The sequence below is a fragment of the Scleropages formosus genome, chromosome 18 (genome assembly GCF_900964775.1).
Source record: "Scleropages formosus chromosome 18, fSclFor1.1, whole genome shotgun sequence".
NCBI lineage: Eukaryota > Metazoa > Chordata > Actinopteri > Osteoglossiformes > Osteoglossidae > Scleropages > Scleropages formosus.
In genome coordinates this window covers 7,911,803-7,925,556 of record NC_041823.1, presented here as the reverse complement: position 1 = coordinate 7,925,556, position 13,754 = coordinate 7,911,803, and the positions used below count along the sequence as shown (strand labels likewise).

Genomic DNA, 13,754 nt, shown 5'->3' with positions numbered 1-13,754 from the left:
AATAATAACATATTGCTGCTTCACGGATTCTCGTCTTCTATAATGACTCACATTTTTTAAACACTTATAACACGTTGGTATTTCACAGGAGCAAGTTAAGTACCGCTCTTCTAAGGTCCAAAAGAGGGACAACAACCAGGACTTGAACCAGCAACCTGAGTGGAGGTTCGCAAGACCAGAGTTGTATGACGTGCCAATATAATGACAGGCCCACTTTGCAGCACTTCTTCCTTTAACTGGCTATACTTTTGCGCTGTGTGCCTCGTTGCTGAATGCCGCTGTTATGGGGAGGGGGGGGAAGAAAAACGGAAAGACATACAGTCCAACCGCACCAGACACACTTTTAAAAAAGGCATGTTCTGGTCCCGAACCTGGACCACACATAAATCAGGGTCGCATATGTTCCGGTGCATTACTTAAGAAAACAATAACACTGATAAACATCCCAACGTGCAATATGAGTAATTTATTTATCCCACACACTAAAAGCCTCGCATCTAAGGTGAATAAAAAAAGAGTCCCTATTTGTATGTGTTCAGCCAGATCTTTAACACAACCCAGCAACAGAACTGGCAAGATTTATGGGTGCTGGGGGTGGGGATTAAAATGTGGTCAGTGTCTCACAAACACAACCTGAAATCGTCCCTCAATCAGCTTAGCGCCGCTGACGTTGTTCTCATTTAAATCTAATCCTCACCCAATGCATAACAATACCTGCGCAAACAGCACGAACACCAACAAGTACGTGTGACGGTGAGCTGCGAGCGGTAAACAGCGGCGACTGCCAGCCGTTGCCGACTCCAGGCCACGACGCTGATTGGTCCGCTCAGCTGATTGGTTGCAGCCGGTTGCAGCGCGGTTTTCAGCCGGCCGTCTGCCTAGCGACCGCGGCAGCGATGATGACAAACTCCAGAAATAGCTGCGCTGCTTTGGGTGGTTGGAGTGGGGTGTGTGGGGGTGTGTGGGGGTGTGTGTGGGGTGTCTCTCCTCCACAGAAACCTGGTAGAAATCAAACATCTAATCAAGTCAGATCGTTGCGTGATATCTCCCAAAGAGGCCGGTGACGCTGTCAAAGTCTGTTTTCTGGAGCCAGGTTTTAAATCTTGCTTTCAAATCATCTCTGATCCAAACATGTACCAAAAACAGAACACTTCCCTCTGTTTATGCTTTTTTTTTTTGCCACGGTGACTAAATGCAGATAAACCCCAAAAGTAATGCTTGTTGTCAACAGTATGTGAACCTGTGCTCACCCAGGAAGGACTGCCTGGCCCTCTCCACGAGCTCTTCTATGGGGTAGCTGGCCAGCTCCCCTCTCGCGTGCTTCGTCTTGCAGTAGGTGCAGGCATTCAGACACCTGTCAAGGGAGGGAAAACCACACCGTTACTCTGTTTCACACAAGTGGTGTGGGCACTGAGCGCCTGCAGCGTTGCTTCACTGCTGCACGGACACTTGCAGCAACCAACCTGGATCAACCCGGTTTGAATCCCACCTGTAGTACCTACTCTGAACAGCAAAAAGTACCCTGCTCTATAAATGTGTAAGTCACTATGAAAAAGCACTACCAAATTGAATAAATAATGCAAATAATAATAAACCACACCTCTAGACATGAACCGAAGCTGAGCCTTTGCGTTTTGCACTTCTGGGTGCCCTCGGTCAGGAAGTCAACCTCAAAATTAAAATACATCCATGTCATTACAATTAAAAAGAGGGAAAAAAGTGTGATTTTTGAAAATATCAGCTGATTCATTTGTGGTTCAGTGACCCATATGAGCTATTTCTCCGCTCCACTTTCATCAGCCGCTTATTCATTGGAGGGTTGCGATGGTCCACAGTCAATCCCAGAAGAACAGGGCATGACACAGGGTACTCCCTGGATGGAATGTCAATCCATCACAGAGCAATCGCACACACTTTTTCACTGACACACACACACAATGAGGGCAATTAGAGTCACCCATTCACTAGAGCGACGACTTTGAACTCTGGGAGGAAACCAGAGCACCTGGAGGAAACCCATGAGAACAGAGTGACAACATTTGAATTTCACGCAGACTGAGCCACATTCAAACCCACACCCAAACACATGGTTCAGAACCTGTGAGGCACCAGTGCTACCTACTATGCCACCTTTTCTGTGACCCAGTAAGTTAAAATTTAACCGTACTGGAGAAGATCCATTTGCAGCAGGTCCCTGGATTGGAGGGCACACCAGAAGAACAGACTGTCACATGACCCAGACATGGAGGGACTCCCCCAGTCCATTCTCCCCTCCCACAAAGCTGGAATAGTAGTGGGAAAACACCCAGCCTCCCCTTTCAACAGGAAGTAGGCCAACAAAACAGATCACCCCTCCTCCCCAAACCCCGTTTCAGATTCTGTGAGCAGAGCGGCCGCTGTGTCCCCAGTGTTTCCCCCGTATTCTGTACTAACGTGTTCTAGCGCCTTCCAGCGCCCGCAGTGCAGGCCACCGGTGCTCAGCTCCCACTACATTTTACTACGTTCTAATAAGATGTAGGAGCTGTGTCTTACAAATCTTCCATTTAACCCATATATAGACACACATCCATACAGAACCCATACAGCGGTTGACTTAGTGACACTCCTACAGTTCCTACAGCTATATAAAGAAACAAATTAATGGTAATTTTTGTCCCCTCTTATCGTTTGAGAGATTGACACTGTGCACTGAAGAACTGCAAATATGCCCACACCCATAAAGCAAGAGCAAAAGGTCAGAAGTGTCAATTCATTTCCATGTGAGAACAAGACACCAGATGTGGAGCTTTGCAACTCATCTGGGCTCTTCTGCAGGCCCCTGAGCAGCACTGCGATGTAAGAGCCCAAATAAAAACAAACATGTATACCACAGGTGATACGTTTGTGAGAAAAACTGCTGGGGTGGTGTGGACTTCTACTGTGTGCACCTCATCACCCCAAACCGACTCCTCCTGTTCCTGATCCTTTCACTCACTCAAGAGCCACAGGTAAATACTCCTACATCCTGGACAAATACTGTATTTTACTGGAGTGTCAAAAACATTTGAGTGTAACTTAAAGCAGGCAAGGAGGTTCATTATACCGGTTACTGAGACGCGCGCGCGCACCCGCACGTGCACAGCTCCAAGGGCACCTCCTGTGAAGATGACCTCTCTCGGAAGGTCGCCCATCCTCCTCAGCAGTACACATCCAGCCTCTCCTTGGTTCTCCCGAGAGAGGCACTCTTCCTTCCTTCGGGCGGCTGCGACTGGAGCGCTTTGCCCGCTTCGCGAACGAGAGCAACGGTACTGGCTGCGTTCAAGAAGTACAACTCCACACTCATAGCACTGGACACCTGGGGAATATGAGATTTAAATAAACCGCACCGACATCACACTGCTGCTCGTAAGTTTGTCCTGGACACAAATCACACACACAGACAGTGTATTTCCTTCGTGCTGAAGGTACGGAGCTCTTCACACAAAAACAGTGACACATAACCGAGTGGCACTGAGGAATAGAGACCACCCAGGTGACAGAGCTTCTGTTCCTCTACACTAATTGTGTTAAGGGCATAGACATTCTAACTGAGTAGTTACTTGTGTATATGTGCATAGAGATGCATATATATTCATATGCACTCTTCTGATCATTAATGATCATTAAATAGTAACACATCCCAGGAGTTTCCAAAACACAAGAAATAAAAGAGAAAATAAAGCAAAGGGTTCGTTTAAACGATCAGCGTTAACTGTAGCTGCTTAGTCTAACATAAAGAGTGTTAAGCTGCCACAAAACTGCACCGAAACCAGAAACAACGAAAACACCGCGGTTGAAACGGAGCATCCCGTGTGACAAAGTCGAACTGCGGCCACACGACAGCGTAACACCGCGCCCGGCACCTCTGAACGAGAGCGACTGGAAACTCCAGCGCGGACGCGGCACCGGGAGTCTCCGAGCTCCCAGATCACACAGCAGATGTGGGGCGGGTTTACAGCGGCACCGGAGTCAAATGAGGACGGCGCATTCTTGCCCTGCGTGTCATCAGCCAAAGCGTAAAAACAAAGCAGCAACGATCAGACCCTCGTTTTGCACCGCACCGGCCCGGGCAGGTAAGGTGCTGGGAGCTGAAACGCAGCCACTGAAATAATAAGGGCCCAGAGGACGCAAACACGGCGGCTTTGACGCTGCTTCCACAAACGGGAAGGGGGGGGGGGAACAAAAGGAGTCCGCAGTCAAAACAAGGAGTGAGCGGAGAGGCCGCACAGGGAGACTGAGACACGAGGAAAGATGCGTAACTCTGAGCTGAGGGTGGGCATGTCGCCTGCGGGATGTGGGCTGGGGGGGTTTACAGTGACACCGTTTCCCTCACACCGACCCCAGCGGTCGGACCCTCGCACACTTAATTAGAGCAAATTACGGGAGACTGCGGACACAAACGAAACCCCTGTGGGTAGAGTGTGTCTCGACAGTGTTTAGTCGACGCTCCCCCGTCCCCAGTCCGGACCACCAGCACCCACAGACCGCCATCCGCCCGCCACGACGTCCAGGCTCTGCTCCGAGTGCCGTTTCATGTGTTTTCTCTGCAAAATCTGCGAGCAGCGTTTGGGATATGCTCCTTTTCTGAAGCCCGCTGATCCAAGTGAAACTCGTCGAGTAAAATGTCAAGCGTAAGGCCGTGCACAGCAACACCGGGGGAAAAGGACCGTCATTCATCCAAACCGTGGATCCGCTCATTCTTGTCCTTTAAGGATATAGGAAATGGAGGGCAGACAGGGCATGTTTCCAAAGTTTTCCCACTCGCAGACGCCGAACGCGAGCCAAGCGCGGTCAAAGCAAGTCTAAATAATCGCTTTGTTTCGGCGAGACGGAGAGGGCCGAAACGAGAAGGCGGAGGAAGGACGAGCCATCAAACTTCACCCCGAGTGACTGATCGCTTGCGGTTGCCAATGAAGGAGGTGCTCGGAGTTCAAGTCTTACCACACAGCTGGAGATAAGTACAGCACCCAGCAATTATTATTGTTTGGGAACTCATGATTATTTTCATGTGCTCACAAACACCTTTTCTGGAGAAAGTTTTGAAAATACATGATATGCAAAACAATCCAAGAGCAGAACAATGCCAGTGTCTTACTCAGTAAAACAGGGTCCAAAGTATCATGGTGTGTTGTGAACTTAACAGTCAAAGGGAATGAGAAAAGTGTATTCATTCATTCAAGCTGCGCACATTTCTGATTTTAGATTATTTACCACGCTCTCCTTTTTAAAAAAAGTACAGCAGGGAACACTTATATTCGCAGAGGTGGCATTAACTCATAATATGTCATCATAATCTTATACAGCAAATTCCTTCATAAGTCATGATTTCAAAGAGACATTTCAGCACTTCCAAATCCCAGAGTAGCTCTGTTACATCAAAGATTCCCAGAAGCGAAAGGTCACAGGACAAAATGCTGACTTCACCAAAAGGACACGAAAGTTTCAACAAGCGATCAAATACGATGAAATAAAGTGCAACAACATGAAGGGGTTTATAAACTAGCTACTGCCATACAAGTTTTCTCACGTTAATCAAAACTTCATAATACAGGCATCAAAAAGTGTTTGGAAATTTAGCGAAAGTTGGGAATAGATCATGGGGGGTCTCATAAACTCTTCCTTAAAGGGAGCAAAGAATAAACTCATGGCAAAAGTCCTCAAGATGGATTTGGCAGGAGAGGGAGTGAGTATCTGTGACGGGCGGCACGCGAGCGCAACGGGACGCGAGGTTTAATGGAGCGTGGAGCCGAAAACGAGGACGCGCCGGCGTCACACCACAGGTACCGCTCGGCTTGGTACTGGCGAACACGCAGAGAGCAAAACAAACTGTTCGATTCGTCCTTAAAACCAAAACGACCCACGGCAACGACACGCATTACAAACACGGAAATACGCGATGGCTGCGGCCGTTCATCTGCACGAAATCGAAAAGGCGACTCCACACTTCCCGTCTCGAGTATCTCCTCCCCAGGTCAATCTCAACAGGCCGCGATGATTGATTTTAATACAGGCTATTAATACCACACTAATCCATAAAGCAACACATCTTGTGCACAGACACAGCTGAATAGAGGAGAAAGAAGAGAAACTGTTGCTGCGCTCTTACACGAGAGCGCAATCATCTAAGCAGTCGATCTCTGGCTAGTTCAGGCTTAATGATAACAAACAGGCCTCATAAAATGCAGCCTTCGTTATTATTCCATTTCTGCAGGTTAAAAAAAACCAGTAAAACTTGTTGAATGCAAGCAGCGAGTCCTTAAGGGCTGCAGCACATGGACTTCTGCATGAAACGCAACAAAACGTTGATTTAGTGCCTCTTTGTTCACATGCTCTGAGCTACAAGCTGGAAGAGAGAGGGAAAAAAAATAAAACGTTATTTACGATACTTTAAGCATTATTTCTGATGCTTTAGAAAACCGACGGGTGCAAAGCAGTAAGTGAATTTCCTACAGTTAGTCCTCACTTTGGTCTGAATTACTGAGCGACTATATCAGCACGCGGTCCACGTTCTCAGACATGAACAAGAAAACACTGGAGTTATTTAAAAAACAAAAACTTATTTACACAACTAACCCTTCTTTGGCATTCCAGCTACTTCTTCCGGAAAGAAAAAAAAGCAACATGTGAGAAGCCGTTAAAAAACTAAATAAATAAAGCAGACGTGCATGTGCATACAAACTAAATATACACATGCTGGCCTGCTTGGGGCAATTCACAGGCCCTAAATAAAATGTAAGCCAGATGTTTAAAACACATTTTTAATACATGTAATGTGTCCTCAATCATACTGCAGAGGACAATTATATCTTGGCTGCCGCACAGCCTAAGAGGGTTATTAGGATTAAGAAAATCTGTAAACAGCGCCAGCTTTATCTCGGTGAAGTACAGCTGTCATCGGGGAGCTCGTGGAGTTTTAAACAAAGAGCGGCTTGTGCGCCCCGCGCCCCTCGCAGAGGAGAGCAGTTCAGAGCCCAAACTTTTCCCGCCTTCAAAATACACTGCGGACGCGGCGAGTTCACGGTACTTGAACAGGGTGTCCGACTTTTGTTTTTCTGCCGACAAACGGGCTACGTAAAATGCGGTACAACTCCCACTCGTGGTGTCGCCCCTAGGAGAGGCGAAGCGACGGTTTGATTTCATTCGCTATGACCCTCGTGCTCCAGTGTCCGTCGAGTTGGCGGTGAGCTGCCAGATCTCGGATGTCTCCTTCGGGGGCGGAATTGAAGGCCGAAGGCTCTTCACGGGCACCTTCCTCCTGCCCTTCTTCTCCTCCTCCTCCTCCTCTGTTGCCAACCGGTTTTTAGAGGTACAAAAACAACACACAAGATGTGATGTGCTGGCAAAGCCTGCGAGAAGTGAGGAGAAACACATAGAGAAGTGGAGCTTTTAATTAACAGCACGTCTTCGGCGGTCTCTAATCCCGGGAAAAACACCAGCTTTCCCGCAACGGGCAGACGTGCTGCAGGGAGCGGCGTGCGCCGACACCTGTACCGAAATCCCCGATCGCACCGCGTGCGAGTAAAGCGCCGTTTTCACTCTCCAGCCAGGCGAGGAACAATTACAGCTGGAAGCCAGGAGAAGTGCAAATGGCAGAGCTTCACTAACATAAAGATGGAAGTTATACTCACGACACTGCTCTATACAGAAGGCGGGTGTCGTATGAGACGCTGGATTGAAGCAGATCAAAACGCACAATGCAGCTACACGTGTTTAAGCTTTACTGTAGCGTTCAAGTATTCAGGCCGTAGACAAGGGTGTGAAGCAGAAACGATTTCGGAATCTGGAACAGAAGCAAAGAGGAATACCTTAGATGTAGGTTTTAAAACACATCTGCAACTATGTCTCTTTCTCCAAGGTAACGCGCAAATTGTATTTTCTATAATGTGTACGTCTCTTTGGAGAAAAGTGTCTGTTAAATGAGTAAATGTAAAAGATGGTGAAAGTGGCTTGCAGTTGAGGGGATGCGATAAAATCACGTTTGGGGGGGGGGTAGGGAGTAAACGCACTCACACACACAGAAATGGAGTAATCTGCCCAGACCAGTGGAGCTGAAAAAAAGTCCATACATTACTTTGATAAACAGCGGGGGAGAAGTGGTCCAGATCTGTGAGACGAGGCAGGAGAGACACAAACGGACGGACACACACACACACACACACACACACACACACACACACACACAGCTGTACAGACTCTTCAGCTGCTACACTCTCTCCTCGACCTGAACCCTGTCTAATCCTCCGCAATCCCATCATGCCCTGCGCCGCAGTCCAACCCCATCAACTCATTCACATGAGCGAGAAGGGGAGCCTGAGCAAGACGCTGGTGTACTTGCTGTTTACTCATTAACCGTTCGCCATACCTTCCATTACTGGGTGCAATTATTATCATGGCCAAATTTCCTTTAATCAATCCACAATGGCGGCCCGTGAAGCCGACTGCAGGGTACACCCGGTCATTAGTGATCCTGTTTGATGGCCTCTTTCTAATTTTGTCCCTGCTATAATGTACTGTCAAAGCCGGAGATTTTCTATGCTGTAATTGCCAAGAAAATTTAAATTACAAAGTGTGCACAGGCCTATTCCGTTTTGCTTTAAACTTCACTAATATTTTTTTCTTTCCTTCAAAACTTGAAACACATCCTGCTTTTCTTTGCTGAATTTCGCCGTTCCGACGTACAGTGTGTTATGCCTCATAGCATACGTGACATACTGGATTTATTTTTAAGAATTAGGTATGGAAATTAATTATTCTCCATAGTAAAACTATACAGGCGGCCAAGATAATAATTGTTATTTATTCCCAGAGGGGACTAGTGGGCTAAAAGGAGTTGCTCCCTTTTAATTACAAAGAACACAGTCCACTTACTGTATGTATAATCACACGTGTTCATTAAAAACCCTCTATTTGAAAGGAGGAAACGCAAACCGGTGTTAATCTGTTGTTTTTCATACGTCCCAAGAACAGTATAGCTACGTAGCGGGAGGGTGTGTATCAGCACCGTATAATCCGTACATACTTTAAAAGTAAATGAATGCCCAAGGGAGGGTCACAGTGATCCGGAGCCTATCCCAGAAGCGTCAGACAGTATAGACCCTGGACAGGACGCTGGTCTATCAGAGGGCAATTACACATACTTGTTCTCACACACACACACACAGAGGGCAGTTTAGAGTCATCGGTTCATCTTAGACTGTGGGAGGCAAACGGGAGCACCCAGACGAAACAAACGTGAACAAGGGAAGAACACGCAAACTTCACGCACGCTGAGCCACAGCTGAAGCCAAGTCTGAATGCGCAGTCCAGGAAGTCTGAAGTACCAGTGCTACCCACTATGCCAGTGTGTCACCCTGCTGTAGGGGCAGCTAGTAGCGTACGGTTACAGTTGTTGCCTTTGGACCCAAAGATTGCTGGTTTGAATCGGACCTTAGGCTGTAGTATCCTCGAGCAGGGTACTTACCCTGAATTAGTCCAGTAAAAATTACGCAGCTGTACAAATGGGTAAACAGGAGTTATGAGGTCTGTGGGCCACATCTAGTTTTCCCACACAAGGGTGAGCATACAGGGGGAGGGAGGTAAGCTGGTACTGCACAGCACGACGGCTTGCGGCTGTCGGGCACTAAGGACTCAGGCGGTGAAGCTACACAGCGCGATTAGTCTCCGATGCCCGTTTTTCCTCCCGGCCGTGACAAATGCCGTCAGCACCATAAATCACAGCCCGCACACCGCAAATTTACAAACTGTTTTCATTTTATTGTGTTTGCAAATTAATGGTAATTACTTTTTTTTATTATACGCGTAACCTCGTCGTTCCTCCTTGCCGAATAACAAAGCAGCCTTGTTGCAGACTTTAGAAATACGCCATTTCAGTCGCCCATTATCGCAGTTTGGTGATTGTCCCCCCTCCCCCTACTCCCCTAACCAAATGACAGCCCTCTTGTATATTAACTGTGGATGCAGGTGCAGAAAATTGACACGTTTGCAGCGTACTTCCCATAATTAAGTCAAATCAAACACGAAGCAGAATCACCATATTTCTAAAAATTCAAAAGCCCAAACATGCACAGCTGCGGTGTTAGAGGGGTCTTATTGTGGCGGCGTGCGGGAGGGCCTGGACGCTTCTGCATTCTTCATCCGCGTCGCTGCTTTCGTCTCGACCGCCCCAGGACCTTGAACAGGAACACTTGTCACGTTCGGCACCCGGACCACCTCCCTAGATCAAATCAGGCGTCCGTTTAAAAGATGCCCCTTTCCCATCACGGAGTCTGGGCAGGTGAGCACATTCTTCACCAAACAGCCATCCCAGGGGAGCGTAAACGTCTCATTTTGTCCCCAACATCATATCCCCTAAACCTGATTATGTATAATTAATCTGAGTTTTTCATTTACTCACTCTGTGGAAAATCAATAGCCACAATTAAATGCAGCTCTGAAGCTCTGTCCAGACACAGATTCGTCACGTGTGTTTTATTAATAAGGATGGCAATGACAACCAGCCGTATCTCTGTCTTTGCTCTATCACAGCTTCCTGAGGATCACGTCTGCTCGCAGCTCGAGTGCGCAGGTCTACTGGAATAAATAATAGATGCGACTTAAATGAGAATTATATCTCCGTGGATAAAAACATCGGACTGAACGCTCCGAGAACGAAAACGGCGTAGCGTGCAGAACGAGTGACTCACAGAACGTGCTAGAATACACTTTTGGAGGATCCTTTTCACAAAGAACATCTACCGGTACGCTGCTCTCCATCCAGTACAAAGCACCTCCTTGAGACGCTTTCCAAAGGGCTCCATCATTCCCACCAAGAAAATTTCAATGATGCCAGAGGTTTCGACACTGGTTTTGAACAAGTGTTGAAGGACGCTTTTATTTATTGGCTGCTGATGTGTCATGTGATCGGTGAATAGCAGCGCAAGACCCACAAACCTAGGGATACGTGCTTATGGGAGCTCAACGCAAGGCATTGATACACACTGTCCGGCTCGTGAATCTTGCGCCCCAGAGAGATGCTTCTGAACCCCTGTGACCTCAAAGTGAAGCCCCCTCAGAAAGAAAAGGCACAGCAATAACACTCTCATATTTTACGGTCAGCAGTAGGTGTAATGAGAGCCGTTGTTTTCCCTCCTATCCCACTGTACCTTCGGGACTGGACAGATCAGGTGCTGAAACAGGCAACCTCAGGGGTCCACATACATGAGGAATCATCAGTGGAACATGTCCCTCTCTGTGTGTGTGTGTGTGTTTGTGTGTGTGTGTGCGCCCACCCTCAGGATCCCTACCCAAGGTGGTGTAAACACTATAGGGACCGTGAATTTGACCATCTCCAGCATAGGAGACAAACCAGACACAAACATCTTTCCAGGTGTTTGGCATCATCATAATAATAACAAAAATACTAATACATTTCAATAAATTCTCAACTTAATCCTCAGTAAAGTGGATCAACTGACAATGAAGGGAATGCAAACCCTGCACTGTCTGGTTACAGTGGCTTCTCAGAGCCACGAGGTCAGGACCACATGAGATAATTAAATTCACAATAACCGGCCCAAATAAATATTCCAGTCATGTAAACTGTTTATCCAGATTATGAGACCCATTCGCACTCCGTGAATAACAAACAGGTGTTGCGGATCCGACCGCGTGTATGAAAACAATGACATTTTCATGTTACAAAAACATCTTTCAAGCTCTAATTATTTTACTGTGAACATCAGAAGAACAGCAGTCAGACCTTTACTGCAGAGGAATTTGCTTTCTGAACTCTTCCTCAGTGCACACCTCTAACCGCTGATGTGTAAACACAACGAAGCCGGCGTACCAAACCGCTACAACCGGCGCCTTTTGGAAAAAAAACACTTGAAAAAGACAGAAACCCTGTAGTAACTGCTTAAAGGATCTTGTTCTGCATTTTACCACGTTGGGTCGGGCACCAGTAGGTAAACATCTAGTGAAAAGGCATCACGCAACAAGGCTGTGGTCACGTTCTGCTATTCTTCGCCAATCATTAGAGATGTTCGATAAACAGAAATCAAAACAGCTCTAGCAAACAGCTCATCTACCTTCTCCAACATTGGACACTGCGTTAAAATACAATGCAATAAAACCCTGCAGAGGAATCCGGCTACGGGGGCAGAAACCATCAATCCTCTTTCAAGCCCAAAGCTGTCAATAAGCGAATACACAAAACAGTGCATGTCAAGCTTGTGGATACGTTGAGATATGTATTTTCGCAAAACTCCTGAGTATTTCTTCTTCACTCCAAAAAGCTGAACTCTGCATTATTGAGCTCTAAAGCCATTCCCGCAGGACTCAGCTCAGGGGGCCACTCTCTCGCCGCATTTCAAAGGCCGCCATCCCCCAGGTGCAGTTCAGAACCGCCAAACTCCCGATGCAAGATTGACCGATGTTCGCCGAGCTGAAGACGTCTGACAGAAACACAAAGGAGGCACGGGAGAAGCACACACAAGACTAAAGGTAATTTCAGCAGTTTTTATTTGTTTTCGGCTTAAGAAAGAACCTTACTGTGCGACGTTCATATCCTCTAATACAAAGAAACACTTAAAGCTCCGCAGAGTTTGGATGTTTCTTGCCAAGAACAGTCAGAGTCCTGTTCAAAGAGCTCGCAATAAAAACGCCGCAGGCGCGCTGTCAGTTCCCAACAATTACTTTCCATCAGGTCTACAAACGAAAGGTCTGCAAACAAGAGCACAGCTCATGGCCCCTGCTGCACAGGAAAGAACAGGAACCAGGCACATTCAGCACAGGAAAGCGATCCTGCACTGAATTAGCATGGACTAAAGGCAAACGTAAGTGCACATTAGGCTGCAAACAATTACGGGTTATGTATTTGTAAAGGATCATGTGGTGGTGAGAGCCGTCCCGTTCCCATCCAGGAATACGAGTCTGAATCCCCTCCCCTATTGTAGTACCCATTACCACGTTTACATTTACATAATAATTTAGCAGATGCTTTTCTCCAAAGCGACTCACAATGAACACTGTAGGATTTACCTGACTCCTTTGACATTGATGCTGACTTACAGTGTTAGAAACACCATGGTACAGTCACTCATGTACATAGATGAGCAATGCAACATAAACACAAACTGTGGGCAAATCAGAGTCACTAGTTCAGTTGAAATATGTGTTGCTGGACTGTGGCAGGAAACCAGAGCACCCAGAGGAAACCCATGCAAACACAGGGAGAGCATGCAAACTCCACACAAACTGAACAGGGATCGAACCTGTGTCCTCTCGCACTATGCCAGAGCTGTGAGACAACAACACTACTTGCTGCACCACCCTATTGCCCACACATGCCACACAAACTACACGATTGTTGCAACGGGAGGCTCTGTGAATTCACTTTCTAAACACAACTATTTCCTAACGGTCTCAATCAGGAGATACCTTTAAATTGTTTCTGACGATTCTTTTTTATAATTCTGTTTTTATGACTTCTATTATTATTTTTAATTACTTGTTCTTTGATATTATTGTCACTATTTCCATTATGATACTGCCCTTGCCTTCTATGGTTTACATTACATGAGCCATTCAACTACTGGACTCTTTCCTCTTTTCTGTGTATCTGATAATCAAGACATCATCACCCATCACATGTTCTATGCACTGTATATATGCATCTCTTGACATAGTCTGCATATATGCCAATGAAGGCATGCAGATGAAACACATTCCTGTATTGTCTAAATTGAACTTATTTCATT

At 46.7% G+C, this 13,754-nt stretch overlaps 1 protein-coding gene across 2 annotated transcripts in view; it reads right to left on the bottom strand.

Annotated features, from left to right (window-relative positions):
* Nucleotides 1–13,754, bottom strand: part of cdkal1 (CDK5 regulatory subunit associated protein 1-like 1) — a 298,983-nt gene that overhangs the window by 180,947 nt on the left and 104,282 nt on the right. For both annotated transcript variants that reach the window (XM_018762985.2, XM_018762984.2), the window contains exon 8: nucleotides 1,251–1,354. In XM_018762985.2, the coding sequence (XP_018618501.1) occupies nucleotides 1,251–1,354 (104 nt within the window). The remainder of the gene's footprint in view (nucleotides 1–1,250; nucleotides 1,355–13,754) is intronic.